The 19,502-nt window shown below is 47.1% G+C and overlaps 1 protein-coding gene across 30 annotated transcripts in view; it reads right to left on the reverse strand.

Annotated features, from left to right (window-relative positions):
* The window catches only part of Kalrn (kalirin RhoGEF kinase), a 582,551-nt gene that overhangs the window by 356,030 nt on the left and 207,019 nt on the right, over positions 1–19,502 (reverse strand). For all 30 annotated transcript variants that reach the window (XM_060370291.1, XM_060370285.1, XM_060370286.1 and 27 more), the window contains exons 4-5: positions 19,299–19,491; positions 15,603–16,115 (exon numbers count right to left, since the gene is read on the reverse strand). In XM_060370291.1, coding sequence (XP_060226274.1) covers positions 15,603–16,115; positions 19,299–19,491 — 706 coding nt within the window. The remainder of the gene's footprint in view (positions 1–15,602; positions 16,116–19,298; positions 19,492–19,502) is intronic.

Consider the following 19,502-nt stretch of genomic DNA (forward strand, 5'->3'; position numbering starts at 1 on the left):
GTTATCACTGTAAAGACTGAGCTTCCACAGTTTGTCTCAAGCAATTCTCACATGAATGTTGTTACAAAGAAGGCACTGTAAGCTGTGTTTTCTCGTGATAAGAACTTAGTATGGTTGGTTCTTCATAGCTGAGGATTTCAGATCTGGGGACTTATTAACTGTGATTATATATACTTGCATATATATATATGCAAGTATACTAAATGCACAGATTTTTTCAAGTCATTATTCCCTAAATAATGCAATATAATAAATATTTATATAACGTATCCACTGTGTTAGGAATAATAAGGACTCTAGAGACAACTTAAAATATCCTGGGAGGTGTCTGTAGGTTACATGTCATTATTATGTCATTTATCACAAGGAATTTGCACATCCCAAGATCTGGGTATCTTCAGGGGTTCCTGAATCAGCTTCCCACAGATCTGAGATGACCACAGGAAGAAGTGAAGTCAACTGCCTAAGATCACACAGCTTAGAAGTGATGGAGATATATTTAGACTCTAATGTCCTTCTGAACCAACATGCTCATGCAATGTCCGGGATGTCCTCTATCTGTAACTTCTCAGATAACTGACAAAAATAGTTCTGTGCCAGGAGCCACACAATGGGATTCATACACATGATCTCAAACCTTGTAAAAGCTCAAAGAGACGACTTCTTTCTAGCATATTTATTTACTTACTTACTTACTTATTATAATTTATTCACTTTGTATCCCTGCTGTAGCTCCCTCTCTCATCTCCTCCCAGTACTACCACCCTCCCTCTTCTCCCCTTATGCCCTATCCCTAGTTCCCTGATAGGGAAGGACCGCTTCCTCTTTTATCTGACCCTATCCTATCAGGTCTCATTAGGACTGGCTGCATCATCTTCTTCTATGGCCTGACAAGGCTACACTCCCCCCAGGGGATGGTGATCAAAGAGCTGGCCACTGAGTGAGTTCATGTCAGAGACAGCCCCTGTACCCCTTACTAGGGATCCCACTTAGAAACTGAGCAGCCTATGGGCTTCTTCTGAGCAAGGGGGTCTAGGTTCTCTTCATGCATGGTCCTTGGTTGGAGTATTGATCTCTGCAGGTACCCCTGGGCCCAGGTTTTTTGGCTCTATTGGTCTCCTTGTGGAGTTCCTATCCCTCCAGTTCTTGCTACCTCAAGATCCAGCTATACCACTCCTAGGCATATACCCAAAAGATGTTCCACCATTCAATAAGGACATCTGCTCAACCATGTTCATAGCAGCTTTATTTGTAATAGCCAGAATCTGGAAACAACCTAGATGTCCCTCAATGGAGGAATGGATACAGAAAGTGTGGCACATTTACACAATGGAATACTACTCAGCAATTAAAAACAAGGAAATCATGAAATTTGCAGGCAAATGGTAGGAACTAGAAAAGATCATCCTGAGCGAGGTAACCCAGAAGCAGAAAGACACATATGGTATATATTTACTTATAAGTGGCTATTAGCCATATAATATAGGATAAACATACTAAAATCTATAGTCCTAAAGAAGTTAAACAATAAGGAGGACCCTAGGGAAGAGACTGAAACCTCACTCAGAAGGGCAAACAGGATAGACATCGAAAGTAGGGGAAGACACGGAACAGGGCAGGAATCTTCCACAGGGGGCTCTGAAAGACTCCACCCACCAGAGTACCAAAGGATATGCTGAGACTCATGGCCAAACTCTGGATAAGAGTGCTAGAAACTTTATGAAGAACAGGGAGATAGAAAGATCTTTCTAGAAATCTAAAGACTCAGATCTAGGTTTGCCTGATGCCGAGATCCATGTATTTAAGCAACTCTTCAGTTATCCTCTAGGTGCACACAGAAATAATGGGATATCTACGGATTCACTATGAATACATCACATCTGTAGATACAACAGGAACATCTCCCTGGTGTCCTGCCCACTTGCCAAACTACCATAACTTTTCTATCATCCCCTCACCTTCTCTAGAGTTCCCATCCCAGGCCTTTTAGTTCCAGTGCTTCTGCTACTCACATCTCAGCCTCTCCTACCTGGATTACTGCAATTACCTACTAGTCTTTCCCCCTCTATTCTTATGCCAAGCCACCTGCCTGAACCAGGTTTAGCCTGAAAACCCTGCTCTTAGCGGGACATCTCTCAGTCAAAAAACAACCCCCCCCCAACAACTGACTCTTTCTAATCTGCAAAGCAAAACAGTCTTCTCAGTGCTTCCTACAAACCTGCCTTACCCACCATTTCATGGCACTGTTCCACACCCAATATCCTTTCTAGCCAAATCAATTTATTCACTGCCATGCAAGCATATCCACCGTGCGCATCTGCCTTCCAGACTGTTGCTCACATCTTTCCCTAGCAAAGCGCACCAACCCCAAATCTCCAGACTACTCCCTTCCTTCTATACTCAAGTCTCAGTTTCTCCTGGTATCTTCTTTAACCAGAGCAGCTGCTCCTGACAAATGTTTCCTCTAAATTTCTTTAGCGCCTGCCTCAATAGTTCATAAGCATAGCCTTAATTAAGAACTATCTGAAAGGTTTTCTTAAAATCTACAGCTTCCAAGGCCCTGCCCTTGAGACTTAGAGTCAGAAGGAGGGATTCTGATGGGCTGGCATTTTTATTCAACAAGTTTATGTGGGCTGTGGCATGTCAGTGATAAGGGAATCCCTATTTGACTCAGCCCGACCATCAACCAGCAGCATAGACTGACAATTCTTAAAGAAGGAATAGACACTGGAAGTCTCCCATTTACCTTAGCTCTCTCTGTGTGCTATTTTCCAGAGTGTGGAACAGATAGGCAGGAATTTAACAGAAAACAGCAACAGTCCTGTTGTGACGCAGGAGATTAAATGAATTAGGCAAGCACTCTACCCACGAGCCACATCTCCAGGAAGGTGACAATGGTCTTGGTGAGTGTTAAAAATAGCGATAATATTCAGGGCTGGCAAGGTACCTGGGATTTAGATGACAGGCTATAGAAGGGAGCTATAGAGAGAGTTCCTAATAATTTTTACTGTGACTTCATACAGGTTCTTGCCAAATCCTAAATCGAGGACAAGACTCCCAAAAGTCCAACCAACAGAAGGTAAATAGGAGGTAAGGTTTACTGCAAGCTGAACAGAAAGATGGAGTTCACATGTCTGATTCAGCTGGGTCCCAGAAAGCCCATCCATCCTACAGGGAAAAGCCAAAGCTTCAGAATGGGAATGTACCCGGGGCCAGTGAGAAGCTGGAAGTGGACCTACCCACAGCAAAGCCTATACCAAAGTTTAACAAGGTCAAGATGATCCGCTGGTAACCTAACCCTCTCCTGGGTTCTACCCTCACAGCAGCTACAGGAAGAGGACCGCATCAAGGGCTTCTATAGTATGTCATTCTCAGGCAGAATCTTTGATCCAGAATCAAAGAAAAGTGGCTATTATTATTTTTAGTATTACTAACTAGAAGCAGACCCAGAGATGATACAGATTTGAATCAATAGGGCAAGGCCTCCAAAGTAACTGTGATTAGCATCTGAAGAGAAAACAGTTCAGAGCAAGGAAGGGCATTCTGGATTAAAAGAGGACTTCAACAGCTTTGGAATTCACAGAAAGAATAACATGGGGAAGGGTTTGGCTCAATGGTACATGCTTGCCTACCATTCTAGAGACCCTGAATTGGATCCCTAGAACCAGAAAAAAAAAAAAAAAAGAATTACACTGACATTCTAGAATGAAGAGTGGGTGTGTATGTGTGTGCATGTGTGTGTTAACAGGATCAGTTAATGTGCAAACAAATAATATAGAAAGGAGTAGACTGTCTCACAGAGAGAAAAGTGAGCGAACAGCTAAGAGAGCTGAAGAGACATGGCTGAACTGTCCCGCAAACACTTCCTTGATGGCAGGCTCTGCATCCTACTGTCCAGTAGGGTTGCCACGGATATATGTACCTACTGTGCTGCTAGTTTTAAATTGTATTTATTTGTAATGAAAACTTAATGAGGGGGGCTGGAGAGGTGGCTCAGAGGTTAAGAGCACTGGCTGCTCTTCCAGAGGTCCTGAGTTCAAATCCCAGCAACCACATGGTGGCTCACAACCATCTATAATGAGATCTGGTGCCCTCTTCTGGTGTGCAAGTGTACATGCAGGCAGAATGCTGTATACATAATAAATAAATACATCTAAAAAAAAAAAAAGAAAACTTAATGAGCCACAGGTGCCTAGTGTTTACTGAGTATTGTGTGTTCAGACAGGCATCGCTATAGCTCTGGGAGAAGAGGAGAAAATGTAACATGACTGACCCTAAGAAAGTTCCTCCAGAGAATGGTGCCGGACATTGGCTCACCAGCATCCATTCCACACTTGGTGGTTTGTGAAAAACAGCCATGCTGATTCTCTTTCCCCTTATTCACCGATTCAGGGATGAACAGATCTTAGCCAGTAGAAATCAGTGAAATGCAGAAGAGATTTGCTTTGGGATGCTGGGAAAGAGAGGCCAGCTTTTATCTGAAGGCACCATCTTCCTCTCTCTTTCCCTTTCCCCATCCCACTGCCTCTGGGTGGAACAAACGGAGCCTGCTGCTCTGATCCTGGGCTCTCATCGTATAGCCACATTGGGGCGTGGATGAAGCTCCGAGGAGAACAGTGGTATAGAAATCTTCTGGGATCTAGGTGGAGGACTTCACGGATTCCTCTATCAGCCCTGAAGCTTAGCTTCTCCTGTCTATTTAAGATCATGAAATAATGCAATTCCTTGATAGTTAATCCACTTTCGGCCTGCTCTTCTATTTCCCACAGCCGAAAGCGCCACCGACCAACCACCTGGTCACCCTATATGACGTGAGACTTCATTCACCTGTTAATTACTCACCCAGTCGCAGACACTGGAATGGAGACTGAGATGAAAGAGCAACGTCATGGAGCAGCAGGGTGACGAACACTCACTATTCTGTTAAAGTCATGGAATGTCAGAAGCACTTGGCAGCTACAGACACTATGGGCTGATAGCACAAGGGCCTTTGGTCCAACCTGACAGAAGAACGGGCCGGGCAGAGCGCAGATGTGGGAAGGTGGTAAAACTTAACATTAGGAATGGGGTTTGGTGAGCTGAAGAAGGTATACGAGGAAAGGGCCTTAGGGGGAGAATCAGTCACCCAAGCAAAGGCCCAGGGAGTCAAAACGAGATCCCAAATGGGCGAGCAGGCAACGCAACAGGGGAGCAACTGAGGGGAGAGGGATGCAGCCTGGCCTGCTTTACTTCCGACCTGGGGGAGGGATGAGGGGTTGGCTCTAAGCTCACCCCAATCTTCAATACGAAAGCAATTAAAATGGTTTAGACTTCTTACCAACTCAGTCTCTTCCTCCACTCCCCCCCCCCAGGCTCCTTCCCCTCCCCACCCCCTTCTCACAGACCCTGTAACGTCTGGGGTACAGCCGATAGAAACGATGACGTGCAGAAGGAGCCGAACCCAGTGTGATGCACAGCGGATCCGGAAGGCATGCCAGCTCCTTCCCACTCCCTTGGCTCAGACAGAAAAAGCCCGCAGTCGCAGAGAGCAGTTGCTTTCTGATTAGAGAAACTCAGGCTGCAAAACCTCGTGCTAAAATCACATCCTGTTCTTGACAGATGCACTGCAGGCCAGCTCTGTCTGGAGGGGCCCAAGCTCCTTCCTCTCCTCTTCACGCTTGTCCTCCTCACACCAAGGACTAGGATGAAAAGTTTCACCATTCTTTTACACATATAAATATTTTCAGGGCAGTAAACAGTTTTGCCCCCCCCCCCCCTTTTTTTAAAATTTCATTTGCAACCTGTGTGCCCGGATGGACTGAATCCCCCGGATTACTGCCAGGAACGCACTGCCCTCCTGTGAGGCAGGAATGGTCACCCAGCAGCCAACCAGTCAAGCAGATGAGAAGCAGAACCAGCCAACCCAGGAGGCAGCCTGGGCCGCCCCAGGATATTGACTTCGAATGGCCAAATTCTTTCCACTTAAACCGCAAATACTGATAAAATATTTTCAGGAACAGAGTAAGGGAATGCACTTCTCTCACTTCCCAAAACATAGAACTGAACAGGTCAAATCCTATTTGAGAAGCTGAGAAAACACTGCCCAACTTTATCCCAGAACTAAATTTAGGCATCCACCGAGATCCAGCCCCTTGGCAAGTTAATTTAGATGAACTAATGGCGTTCCTGGCATAAGGATACACTCAATAAATGGGAACTATTATTTTTACTGTAAAAAAAAAAAAAAAAACAAAAAACCTGGAGTGTCTGGTTGATGTTCTCACCCAGTCCTCCCACGCATCCTAAAATCAGCCAATCATTCGTACATCTGGGAACAAGACTCCATGGGGGATGGAGCAGAGGCAGCCCTCCCTTCTGGGCTTCCTGCTCTGGGAGAGATGGGTGCTATGCTGAAGGGATCTGGTACACTTGATCTTACAGAACTGAGGAAGAGGAGCAAACCCCGTCCCCTTCCCTTCTTCCCTCAAACTTCAGCGGCTTTAAACTGGGTTTGGGTGGGAATACAGGGGGAGTAACATATAAGGAAGTGCCTGGCTTCCAGACCCAACCTGACAAAGGTTAGGATACAGAGATGAGAAGCAACTTCCTGAAAGGGAGGAGAGTCCACCTGCTCCTCAGAGGTGAACTGGCATGTGGAAGGTTTTAAGAGTCTGCTGTCCTTGAGGGCATCGCAAAAATGCAAAGACCCCATAACGCAACATCCGTGCTTTAAAAGTCTTCACCCCTTCCACTTGTCTGTGCCTCAGAAGAAATTGTGCTTTTAATTTAACTTGGTCATCATCCTTCTTCCAAAATATTTCAGATTTTGTTGTCACTCCTCCCTGGCAGTCATCATGCTAATGGCCTTGACTTTCCCTCCTTTTCCTCTCTGGCACTGGCTTATCCCTCAGTCTCATTTTCTCTCCTTCTCTTGAGGATTTGCCCTCCCTCTCTGTCACTCCACCTGCCCACACCTGGGTTCCTGTGGAAGGACCATGCTGGGTTGTGCTACGAGCTTTCCACTGTGAGGGGAAACATGCTACAGTTCCAGTTCCAAACAAGGGCCTTGGGCTGCTCAGCAGTAGGTGGCGCTCTTGTGCCAGCTCGGAGTGAGAGTTTAAAATGTTTGATTCTGACAGGCAGCCCAGGGAGGGTAAAATGTGCCCCCTGGGAACTCAGAGTGATCAAAAAGCAGGCTGTGACTCGCTGGCATCGCAGTGTAACTGAGAAATGAGGCCTATGAGCACATAGTTCAAAGAGCAGAGGGGACAGAAAGGACCAACAGGGAGTTTGTACCTACTCTTGATACCTCTTGATAAAGTCAGCTTCCCAGGGAGTATTCAGGTAGGACAACTACCTTGTGACGAGACAAATCAGCCAACCTGTAGTGCTTGCAGAAAAGCACCCCTTTTCCCTCCCCACCAGGAAAGTTCATGACTTCTCTTACCAAATCACTCCTTTCTCTCACTCACTCTCTCTCTCTTTCTTTCTCTCTCTCTTTCTCTCTCTCTCTCTCTCTCTCTCTCTCTCTCTCTCTCTCTCACACACACACACCAGGACCTTCCTTGAAAAAGTTTACTAAAGAGGGTCTGGGGTTTAGCAAAAGAGCACTACAGTGGGATTTCTTGAGGAACATGAAATGTGATCATGGAGGAAGAAGCAATCTTGGGACTCTAACTAGAGGTACCTCTCCATGGAATTAATATGTCTCTTTTCGTGCCTTACCACAGGGAGTGGTGGTTTTTACCCCTTTCCATGATAAGGTGATATGATTTCAGCTGTGCTTAAGAAGATCAGTGGGACCCAGAGATGAGGCTGGAACAGTACAGACACTCCTGAGTTAGGCTTCTCCTTGAAGGATGGAGACCATCACTGACCTGGGTGCCAGAAACAAGCTGACCCAACATACTCAAACTGGAGATTCTTCCCTATAATTACATGTGTTTATGTATGAGGCTCTCTGAAGGCATCATTCTTCTCTGGATGGATGGGCCCAGGGTTTCCAGATTGAACTACAGGAAGCAACTTCACCTCCTACCACCACACACAACATCTTTTTCTTGCCTGTGTAAACAGGAACAAGGGTTGCAGACTCTTGTTCAAAAAGCTGGTCCCAGGAAGGCCATATTGAGAGCCAAGGCCCAAATCAATGAAAACAGACGGAAAGAACTCAGGGATTTTGCCTGGAGCAAAGAAGATAGGAGAGGATTATGAGATGACCTTCCTAGTCACTGAAGGACCGTCCTAAGGGAGCAGGATGAGACTGGTTCTGGGCATGGCAGGGGCAGGGCTGGGACTACTGGATGGAAGTTTCAGAAGGTAGACCCTTACAACTGGGGCTGAGTAACTGTGGCAATGGTTAGGTCACAAAGCTACCCTGGGAATGCTCAGTGGAGACTCTGGGAGAATGCAGGTTAGCCAAGGAGCCCCCTGGAAAAGACTGGACCTGATTCAGAAGCTCCAGGCTTCTCAGGTGGCCTAAGCCAGTCCACAGGAACCAGGTTTTGGAGTTACTGAAGTAGATTACTGACTCCTTGCCACAAGGTGAGAAGCAGGCACTACCTCCTTCCAGCCTCTTCTTGCCTTTCTTCCCATGGATCCACAGCACCAACAGCCCTGCACCACAGGTATCTTCAGAAACAGCCTGTGCTTTGGGGTTGCTAGACCCCTGTCCTTTCCCCAAACCCAAGCCTAGGTAACCAGGTCCCTGTCTATGCTCCCACAGCAGCAGGCATCTGTGTAAATTTGGCAGGTCCTGGAGATTAGTTTGCTGGTGCCTCTTCTTCAGCATGAGAAGATATATTTGATCTCTGGGTTAGCCGTCCCTAGCATGGGGCTTGACACTAATAAATCAGCTAATCTTAAGCCTTGTCCATTTCTTTTCCCTCTGTCAGCCTGAGATCTTGTGACTGATACCTATTGGCCAGCTCCTTTTCAAGAATCCCTTCCTAATTTTTCTACTCAACTGGTCCCTAATTGGCCTTATGCTCTACTGTTACATGCTACTCTGGCATCCTTGGGGATAAGGCTGTGCTCCTCTATCTACCCACTACGCCCCATAAGAAAAGCCTTCCCATCCACCCACCCACCCATCCATTCATCCATCCATCCACCCACCCATCTATCCATCCATCCATCCATCCATCCATCCAACCAACCATCCATCATACAGCAATCCTTTTCTGGACCCCATCCATCTTTATAGACCATGTTAGGCCTGTCTCTGAAAGTCTACTGTGCTCCATGCACACCAGTTGAATCACACAGATTCCTTAATCCACACAATACTCCCACAGCATCTAAAGAACCTGATGCTCAGAACAGGAAAAACAGCCACAGGCACACAGTAAACAGCCAAGCTGGGACTCAAACTCATTTTCCTCATTCAAAACTTAGCATTGGCCCTGCCTTCCACCGAGGCCTGTGCCACAGAGAGGCCTTCCCTCTCTGTTCTGGCAAGGAAGGAAGCAAGGATGCAAAGGGAAGAAGATCATTATGACCAGAGAAACATTTACAAACAGGGTGGGGAAGACTGCGCTAAGGACCAGCACCTGCAGGGACAGGGATGGGCAGAGAGGAAGGAGGGGCTGGCCATAGTGGTAAAGAAAAGGAAGGAAAGCAGATGGTTCAAAGTGGAAGCTCTGGAAAGAAACCTCGAAGGAGCTCCCCACCCTAAACAGAGACACACCGTGTTTTAGTTTATAAAGTATGCCAGAGAGCTCTTCAAAAAGGGGACCCAAGCCCACCCTTAGAGTGCATGCCTGTAATCTAACTCTCAAAAGGGCAGAGGCTGGAGGATCCTGAGTCTGAGGCTAACCTTTGCACAATAAGATTCTGTCTCCAAAAATATGAGGGAGGGGCGATCCCTAGCCATTCCTGTGCTTTTAAGACTGGAATGGTCCTAGTATCCTTTCTTTTTTTTTTTGTTTGACTACCGCCTGATCTCTCTGCCATGTACACTGACCCCCTAAACCTACTCTACCTCAGTAAGGACAAGGACCTTGGTATTTTAAGTCACCCAAGAATCAAAGCCATCTCTTTCTTATAGGGAATGAAGAACTGCATCTGTGTCCCCATCCAGTGCTCTCAGAACACGGGAAGGGACATGGAATGTGGCAGGCACTCAGTTACTACTGATAAATTAGTTAGCTGATGTCTGTTTCTCACGTGTTGTTCTGTGTCCTCTCCTGACATACACCCTCCCTTTGTTTGGATTTCCTTTCCTGGGGTCCATTCATAAGTAGAGGCTGTACAGGTAGATTTTTTATACACAGCACTTCCACTATTTGTGCCCTGGACCCTATGACAGGATCACGATAGAGAACCAAAGACTCCCAGACCCTAAACATTCCTCACAACCCTCCCTCCCTGTTGTTCACCCACATCCCCCAAAAGAATGTTCCATCCAGGATACAAATTGGAAGAGAAATACGAAAGAAGAATGGAGAATGAAAAAAGATGCAAGAGGGAGAAAAACAGCTATGGGGGAAACACAGTTCCACATTCAGCCTGCGGAACATTATGATTTGGACTATTTTCGGGCTCTAATGTTTCTAATGTGCAAGGGGAGGAAATGAGAAAAAGTAAGTACAAATTCCCAGGGCCGGCAGGCTGGAAATAATTCAGGACGCTGTGTTCTGTGTCAAGGGGGTGGGGTAGCGACACACTTCCCTACCCCGAGCCCAGTCAACAAGAGGTGGAGAGGTTTGATGGTTTAGGTCTAGAGGGAAAGGGAGGAGGCCAAGAACAAGGGCACCACGACCTCTCTCCAAAGAAAGCAGGAAATGACAAACTGCCCAGCAAAGACTTTGCCCTCCCAGCCTCACAGAAGGTGGCAGCTTTTTTTTTTTTTTTTTTTTTTTTTTTTTTAAGCCTTCCTCCCAACGAAAAAGGCTTCGACAAATGAATCACATGGGGATGGGGCACAGCCCTTCAGCAGCCTGCCCAGTGCTGGGTCCTTTACCACATCAGTGGTAAGAGCATATGCAAGGTAGCAGTTCTCCTCAGGCCCTTGAGCCGATCTGGAGGATACAGGCACGTGTCACCATCTCTCCCGTATGGCAAGGAGTCTCTGAAAGACTGGCTGTGTCTGGCTGTATTTGCTAGTATGAGTATTTGTTAGTACATATGAGTATTTGCCAGTGTCTATATGCACGTCTTTCTCCTTCTTTCCTCCTCCTCCCCTCTGTGCACACGTGCATGTGTGGGTTCCTGTGTGTGTGCCCCTGTATGAGGGCACAGCACTGGCCTTAGAGAAAAATGCCGTTTTCTGGTGCTGCCTATCTCTTTCTCATTGCCAGGAAAAACTTCTACATCACCATCCCTTCCTTGGCTTCTCCAGGCGCAGAGCAGGGCTTAGACCCATGCCTGACTGCCCTGCCATGTGACGCAAAAGGCAGACCAAGTGATGAACCACTGACTGGGTAGCTTTGGGCGGGTCTCTGCTCCGATCCAAAATTTTCTATGTAAAAGGAAGGGCTGGACCAGAAAACCTCTAAGGTCGTGGGTGTGAGAACACTTTCAAAACTGACAGTCAAACACATACCACGCATTGATATTGTGAGCACTTCACTTTGACAAATGACTGTGGGAGTCATGCTTACTGCTGGCTTCCAGCACACGGGGCTGGAGGCCAGGGGAAGAGAAGAGACAATGGGCCCATGTCCTGCACAGGAGAGCCAGTGGAATTTCTCCACAATGATTCTGGCCACCCCACTTTGGCTTCTGCTTTGGACTCCAGGGAGTGATCAGAACTATTTATATCTTGGAAGGAGAGAGCAGGAAACAGCTCTGCCCGGCAATGGGGCATCCTGGGATGTCTTGAAATGCTAATGTTGCTAACAGGGCAAAAGGATTCTCAAACACACATACATACATACATACAGCCCTTCCTCAGTGGCTGGAGGCCTTTCACCCAGTGGTGCCCCATACATGTTTCCTCAGCTGTGAAGAGGGAGGGCTTTCCCCAGATCAGAAGGCAGGTGGGGAAACAGTGTCAGCGGTTTTCTGATGCTTCTCCTTCTAAGTGGGCATCACGAGGTGATAATGGCTGCCATTTCGCAAGGCTGAGGCTTCTCACCGCGTGTAGGAGGCAGGCTTTTTGAAGTGAGATCCCTTCCAGGTCTATCATGTTAAATGTTACCCAAGACTCCTGGGAGCAGTGTCTACAGAAGAACCTCCCCTGGGAAGTGCCCACCCTTTCCTCTTCTGTAGGCCATGAGTCTGGTTACTGACCTTCGATCTCACTCACAGCCCACCCCTTCTCTTTGGGCACAGGCTGCCGTTATACGGTATACATTTTCCTCACATGGGGCCCAGTGAAGCCAGGGGCAGATGTGGCTAAAACCAAAGCTGTATGGATAACTCGAATCTGTTCCAGGCTCAAGAGTAGCAGCCGGGCCTGTGTTGCTCTGTGAACACAGTACCATATGGGTCCGTTAGTTACAGACTAGAGGACGACGGGCTGAGGCAGAAGTGGTTCATCTCCCAGTGTCGTGGACTAGTTAAATCATCTCTGAATTACCCAACACTCTTAGCTTTCCTATTACGGCCTCTCCATCACTCCGGAGCTCTGATGTTCCCTCATGCAAAGGAACTCCCAAACACGGCAGCTATGCCTGGGGCAGTTCAGGCCAGAGCAGACATTAACAGGAAAGGGAGAAGTTGAACACTTACAGAAGGGGAGACAGCGTATGACTTTGATCTCCGTTATGGCTTCAAGGTGTCTCCTCACATCTAAGGCTCATCAGATTGTATACCTTAAATGCGTGCTTTGTTATATATTAATAAACCTCAAATCTGTTCCGACACATAAAGAAACAGGTGTCTGTCGCGTTTATTACATAGTGAGTTACTCTGGGTCATAAACCCCGCTCTGTACATATTTATCCCAGTAGTTCATTTGTACTCAGGTCAGTCTCTCTCCACGCAGGATTATAGATGGGGGGTGGGGGGAACAGCTCTATGACATCTGTAGGACAAAACGCTCCTCCCCGTTGGGAGAGAGCATGGTTCTGTCCCTACCACCTCTAAGACATGCAATGAAGGGGGCTATCACAGGGGTCAGGAAAGGCTGCAAGGGACAGCTTCACCCTCCAAGGACAGCTGGGGAGTGGGGAGCCGCCAGCCTATTTTTCACGCCTGGAGGGCCAGTGGTCAGCTCACAGGGCCAGAAGAGAGACTCTGGCCTACTCCTGTTCTAAAAATAGGGGCAGAATGGCCATTGAACTTAACTGACTTGCAAAAGCTTCCCAGATCTGGAACAGCTTCACTGACCATCCCGACTACCCCTTCCCCTCCCCACCCCCGCCACCGCCGGGAGGCTGAGCTGTGGCTCATTCAGGAACTATTTCCATGAGCCCTTGTTTAGATGTGGATGTTCGCACAGCCCTTACTCCAAACCATCACCCCCTGACCCCTGTCCAAAATCACCAAATAAGTCAAAGGCTGAAGCACTCAGCTGGGCACGGATCATCTGAACTAATCTGGATGCAACTTTAAAGGGCTGTTTTGCTCCCCAGCTCCACACCCAGCGCGCTTTCTGTGGCAGCTGGGTCAGGCCGGGGCACCAGTCTCACCACTGACTCAGTGTCGAAATAGTCCACCATCCTGCTCCCTACCTCTGCTTTGTTTTTAATATTCTCTATCGCTCCCTGAGCACCTCTCTAGATGTGCACAAATGTACACTCACATACATGCAGGAACACACTCCTTCTCCTTTTAACGGCGATTTTTATTTAGGTGTTTGAGTGCTTTGCCTGTGTGTACGCTTGTGTACTATGTGTGTGCAGTGCCCACAGAGATCAGAAGAGGGTGTTGGCTCCCCTGGAACTGAAGTTACAGACAGTTGTGGGTCACCATGTGGGTGCTGGGGATCGAACCTGGGTCCTCTGAAAGAACGGCGAGTGGTCGTAATTACTGATCCATCTCTCCAGCCCCACTTCATTCTCTTTTAGGGTATAAGTATACCACACGAGACAGGTTCTAAACTGAGACCGATGGATTTGAATTCAGTGATGGCACAGGAAGATGGGAGGGAACTTTGCTTTCACTAAGGTCTACCTGAAATTTCTTTCCACTATGAACACAGACAACGAACTATCCCAGAGTTGACGGAATCGGTACCTTCAGTAACAGCAGCAACAAGAACCGTATCACATCAGAATTGTTGTTCTGAAATGCCGTCCATGTTTCTCAGTGTTTCCAAGTTATGGTGGCATTAGCTTTCCAGCAACTTCTGTATTTGTCATATTAATTAAAAAGCACGTATTTTAAAAAAAGTTAATACTGTCCTTTATTTGCTTTACCAGCCTACGTATATTTTTCCGATACTCACAAATATTACTGTGATAAGTCAGGCCGTATGTTTCACCAAACGAGGGGCCTATGTCTCAGAAGGGGTTAGAGCTAGTGTGTAAGCATTAGAAGTTGTGATTTGGGGAACTAAAGAGGTGATTGGCCAATAAATTCAGGGATTTACGGGTCTCTACCTCGCCGGCGCTGAAGTTGCAAGCATGTCTTACCACGGCCAACATTTATGTGAGTTCTGGAAATCAAACTGAAGTCCTCAAACTTGGAAGCTAAGCACTTTATCAAGCGAGGTACCTCCTCGGGCCATAACACTGGCTCTTAAAACACTCTGAATCAGATACTGTAAAAACCACAGGTTCTTGAAAGAGGCCACAGCATTCCCAAGACCAACATCATGTTCTTAGGGTAAAGTTGCACCTAGGAAACTAGGAAGAGGGAGGCAGCGGGTTTCCCTCTTCTTAAAGGGCACTTAGAAGCAAACCCTTCTTTTCTCCACTTCAGCTTAAAGAAAATCCGGAGAAGATACTTTGTGTTCTCAGCAAAGAGACTCTAGAGACCTTTTCTACTTTCTTTCTTTCTTTTTCATATCTTGCTTTCCCATGACAAAGGCAAAGCTTTGGAAATGCACTGCTGTGACAATGGCATCTTATTTGAAAGAGTGCTTCGAAAACAAGTGGCAAGGAGAGCCTGGAACTTGGAAACAAAAGACTGGATCCACAGGTCAGCTTTGCCAGGAACAAAGACCTCAGGTGGCTTGTGTCAAGATGGATACCACCACCTGCCTCACGGGGACTGAGGGGCTGTACAGATTAAGCAGGAACCCATCCTTGAAACAGCCACTGCAAGGGAAGTCCGCTCTAGAGCAACAGTGATAGTGGTAAAGAGTGTTGCTGTGGTGGCTGTTAGCAGCTCAACCCACTCATTCCTCACAGGCGCAGAGGGCAGGGGCTAACAGCGCTGAGAGAAGCGTGGACTCTGCAACCGGATTACACTCCCTAGTTTAGCTAGTTCCACCTGTACAGTAACCCGCTTACCTCTTAGGTTTCAGAAGAGGTGAAAGCAAGTTCATCTACACAGAGTCCTAAGAACAGAGCCTGGCATGTAATAAATCCAATATAAGGGAAAAAATTTTTAATAGCCAGTGGTCAACGGCCAAATATGAGGCCAAATAAATTTAAACTGGCTGAAACCAATGGGCATCTTTTAAAAAGAATTTCGACCAATCAGAGATTTGGATTGACAACCCCAGCAGTTTCCCTATAAGGCTGCGCCCCGCCACACGGCAGCTCCGGCCTGGCCTGCTCCCTTCCTACCTTCTCGGCATCCTGCTCGAAGAGCCGCAGCTGGAAGCACTGGTCCAGCTTGAGCTTTCGCACGTGCCACATCTGGTGCAGGTGTTGTCGGGTGGAATGCAGCTTGTCCAGAAGGCTGGTGATCTTGGGTACGAGGCTCTGGAAGTCGGCGCTCCCTGGGATGCAGTTACGCCCCGAGAAGCCGTCGCTGCAGCGGATGCACTGCAGCAGCCGCTGCCCCTCGCGGTCCAGCTCCTCCACAGGGGCCTTCAGCACCTTTTTCTTAAGTTGCGTGTGCTCGTCGATAAGCCTCCGAGAGCCCTCCACATCCACAGGGAACTCCTTCCGGGCCAGCATCTCCTGCAGGTCCTCGAGGCGTGAGAGCAGGTGTACGGCGCTGTTGAAGAACTCCTCCAGGGAGAGGCGCAACTCGATCCATTCCTCGTGGTTGTAATCCAGGGAACCGTCAAACTCCTCCGTCAGCTGGGAGGGGTCCACCAGCTTCGTGAGGCCCTCCACGGACACCATGCTTGTCTGGGAAGGAAGGACACAGTGATATGGGTTGGTGGGGTGGAGGGGGGGAGACACCAGTACAGAAATAGCCAGGAGGAAGAAAAGGACAAGTCTATACAGTTAGAACCACAGCCTGCCTACAAGAGGGTGAGAGGGAGGCCGTGGGGCCTACTGGTCAGGAGCCACAAATCAGCCAAGATCAGCAGCTTCAATAGATCGATGGTTGCTTCAACACACCTCTCGACCTGACCGCATCCATAGCCAAGGAAAGACAACCCCTGTGTTCCTGTTTCCATCATCTTCCCTTCTCCACGGCCTGAGTTCACCACTGGACTTTCCGATTCTACAAACAAAAACTGGAGGACAAACGAATCCAGCATCTGGCATAGGAGATAGGGGCCAATTTTCTATAACAAGCCCAAGCTTGTGGCCGGGGTAGCATCATGGGTGGATTAAGCGATGTGCTCAGTTCTTGGGCTCTACGACTGTTTCGGTGGCCAAAGTGATGTGAGCTCATCTCCCCTGGTTCTCTCAGCACACGGAACACAACTGGAGAGAGCCAACACTTGGGTCTTCTATTTTCTTGGTGAGGCTCCTATAAACGCTTGAAGAGTAAGTGGAGAATTCTGTGTCTGGGGACGGTGTCTCCAGCGAACAACGATGAGCTGGGAGAACCAGGAGAGGTGAGCTCATGTCAGTTTGGCCACCGAGATACTCTTTGAAATACCTGCAGCCCAAGCATGAGCTGCCACCCTGCTCATCAGTAAGCACCTTTCCCTGCCTGCAGGGCTTTGGGCTTTTCCTCTTTGGTGTAGAGGCTATGAAGGGAGTAGGGTCTCCTTCACTCACTAATCTCATGATCTAGGGCAAGGTACTTATGATTTCAGGGACCCTGTCTCCTTCCCTGTCGAGTAGAGCTAAAATAGGTTGATACCCCTAAACCCACAATGACAAGTCTGATTGAATGTGCCCATGTGTGGCAAGTACATAAGGTGCCAGGCACGGAGTAGGTGTCGCAGCCTCACTGTGGTGATCTGAAGGACAGTGAGTATCTAGCATACAAGCCTGTAAGGGCAGCCCGGCCCTGTGTCTTGTTGCTCTCTGTGAATCTTTCCCCACCCCCCTCTACCCCCTGCATACCCAATCTGAGTCAAAAGAGGGAGCTTCATTGAAAGGAGGGATGGCATGGAACAGGGGTTCCCAGGCCTGAGATCCCCTACAACCCTTTAGGCAGTTTGAAGAAATCGACAAGCCCACCCCTAGAGATGCTGACGTCATTAAACCAGAGCTCAGGGGTGGGTAGCTTTACATGTCCTCAGGTAATTCTAATATGCGGCCAGTGGCACAGAATACAGCTGTTGTTAGGTCTCGGCTATCCATGGCACTTAGACCATCAGTATTGGTACCGCCCGAGAGCCTGTCAGAGGATACCCTCACAGGCCCATCACATGCTAGAGGCAGACTCCATGTTTTCAAGATTCCCAGGGGACTTGTGTGCATTGACCTTGAGAATCCTTATTCTGGAGCAGCTTCTCTTTTCATTCTGGCCGGGTGTAGCCCTTCTCGAAAGTTTACGCTCAGGGGCTGTTCACCATCAGAGTGTCTGCCACAGAGCAAGCCTCATTCCTCCCCATCTCACCTGTTGCCTCAATCTGAGGCAGGGATTCCATCTGCTGTGTTGGTCAGAGCACTGGCGCTCTCTAATGGTTCTATGGAGGGGAAGTCACCAGCTATCTGTTTTACCTCTCTGGCTTAGGAGCCAGAGACAGTCTCTGCTCAGCTTTGAGGTAAAGAGGGTCATGGGGGGGGAGGAACAGCTACACAAGAAGTGAAACTTCCCAGATTTCTTAGAAATATTCTCTTCATATTCTTCAGCTTATAAATGTGTAGGCTTGTTCTCACCATCACTGTATAAACAAACCAAAAATATTAAATGTTTTTTTTTTTTTTCCTGTGGGACTTGGAGCTTTTGGTAGGCTCCTGGGAGACTATGATATTTAACTGTTTTGTTGTTGTTGTTGTTTATTTCTTTATTTTTTTGAACCAGGACAATTTTCTTGGGCTATTAATAGATAGTGAGAACTTCCACAATCAAGAGGTCAGGCTATTTGTACTCAAATTGCATCCAACTGGGGCCACAAGGCACTCCTAATCCTTGGGGACAGCACTCTAGAATAGGAAACTCAGAAAGATTAAATGCACCTCAGACTTTAAGATAAACTCACCCCCCTCGCTTTCTTTCTCTCTCTCTCTCAGCTCAAATTTGGCTAGAACAAGAATGTTTAAACCTCTGATTTAATCTGATGTGTCGTCATTATGAAGTCTCAAGGACTCATATGCCCTCCAGAAATTTTGGTTTAAAAACAACATGCTTTCATGGATACATATGTCATCCTTGAAAGAAGATTAAAAAAAAACATGAATAAAATAAAACTCCCCATTTTCTAGTCACCTTAAATAAACCACTGCAAACAATTCCATTTCTAAGTCTCCTCCTTGCAGACACTAAAAAAACCATCCAAGAACACACTGTCTGTCCATATTGTTTTAAAAACTGCCTCTTGAAAATTATATAACACGAACATTTTGTAATATTTCCTAATATTTTAATAGCTTTTTAAGATGTCAGTATCAATGCCAACAAAATAAAAAAATTTTAGAAAAAAATCAATAGATGCTTCTACATGTTAATATATTATATACATATTTATGTATGTATATAATAAATATATTATACACATATAATATGTACACATACATATAATATACACACATATATATAGCATATACTCTTACAAAATAAACTACAGTGAACATCTTTATTGGCATTTAGTTTGTAATTTTGTTTTTACCTTTTTGTTTTGCTCTATAAGAATGGTTTTCCAGAAGAATTACCAGCTCCATGGAAATAAACTCTTAAAAAGTTTTGACAGAGTCGCAGTGCTGCTGTCAGAAATCCTTAGGCCATGTACACGCCCACCAACAGTTTGGAGAATTGTATAATTATGTTGCTATTTGGAACCCTTTCTGGAGCCTCTAATTCATACCAGAATGTAACCAGCAAGGCCAAGATGGCCCAGGAGTCTGCAGATCTTAGCCCCTGACATCTTGGCCATTACACGGTAGACAGTGAAGGGAAGCGAGAAGTGTACCGACTGCACAGAAGGGCAGAAAGGGTCGAGATAGACAGGGGCTCTGCCTCACCTCGAAGATGAATTTGGAGCTGCCGAAGTTGGTCTTCTGCTTCTGCCAGAAGTTGTCGGGCTTGATGATGAGGGCCACATGGATCTCGGCGGGAAAGGCTTCCTGCAGCGTCTTGAGGAGGGGCTTGATGAGGTCCCACTTGGAGCCCCGCATGTCGATGATGACGGTGAAGCCACGTTTGCAAACGTCCTCACTGTGGGGAGA

The sequence above is a fragment of the Meriones unguiculatus genome, chromosome 17, assembly GCF_030254825.1.
Source record: "Meriones unguiculatus strain TT.TT164.6M chromosome 17, Bangor_MerUng_6.1, whole genome shotgun sequence".
NCBI classification, from domain to species: Eukaryota; Metazoa; Chordata; class Mammalia; order Rodentia; family Muridae; genus Meriones; species Meriones unguiculatus.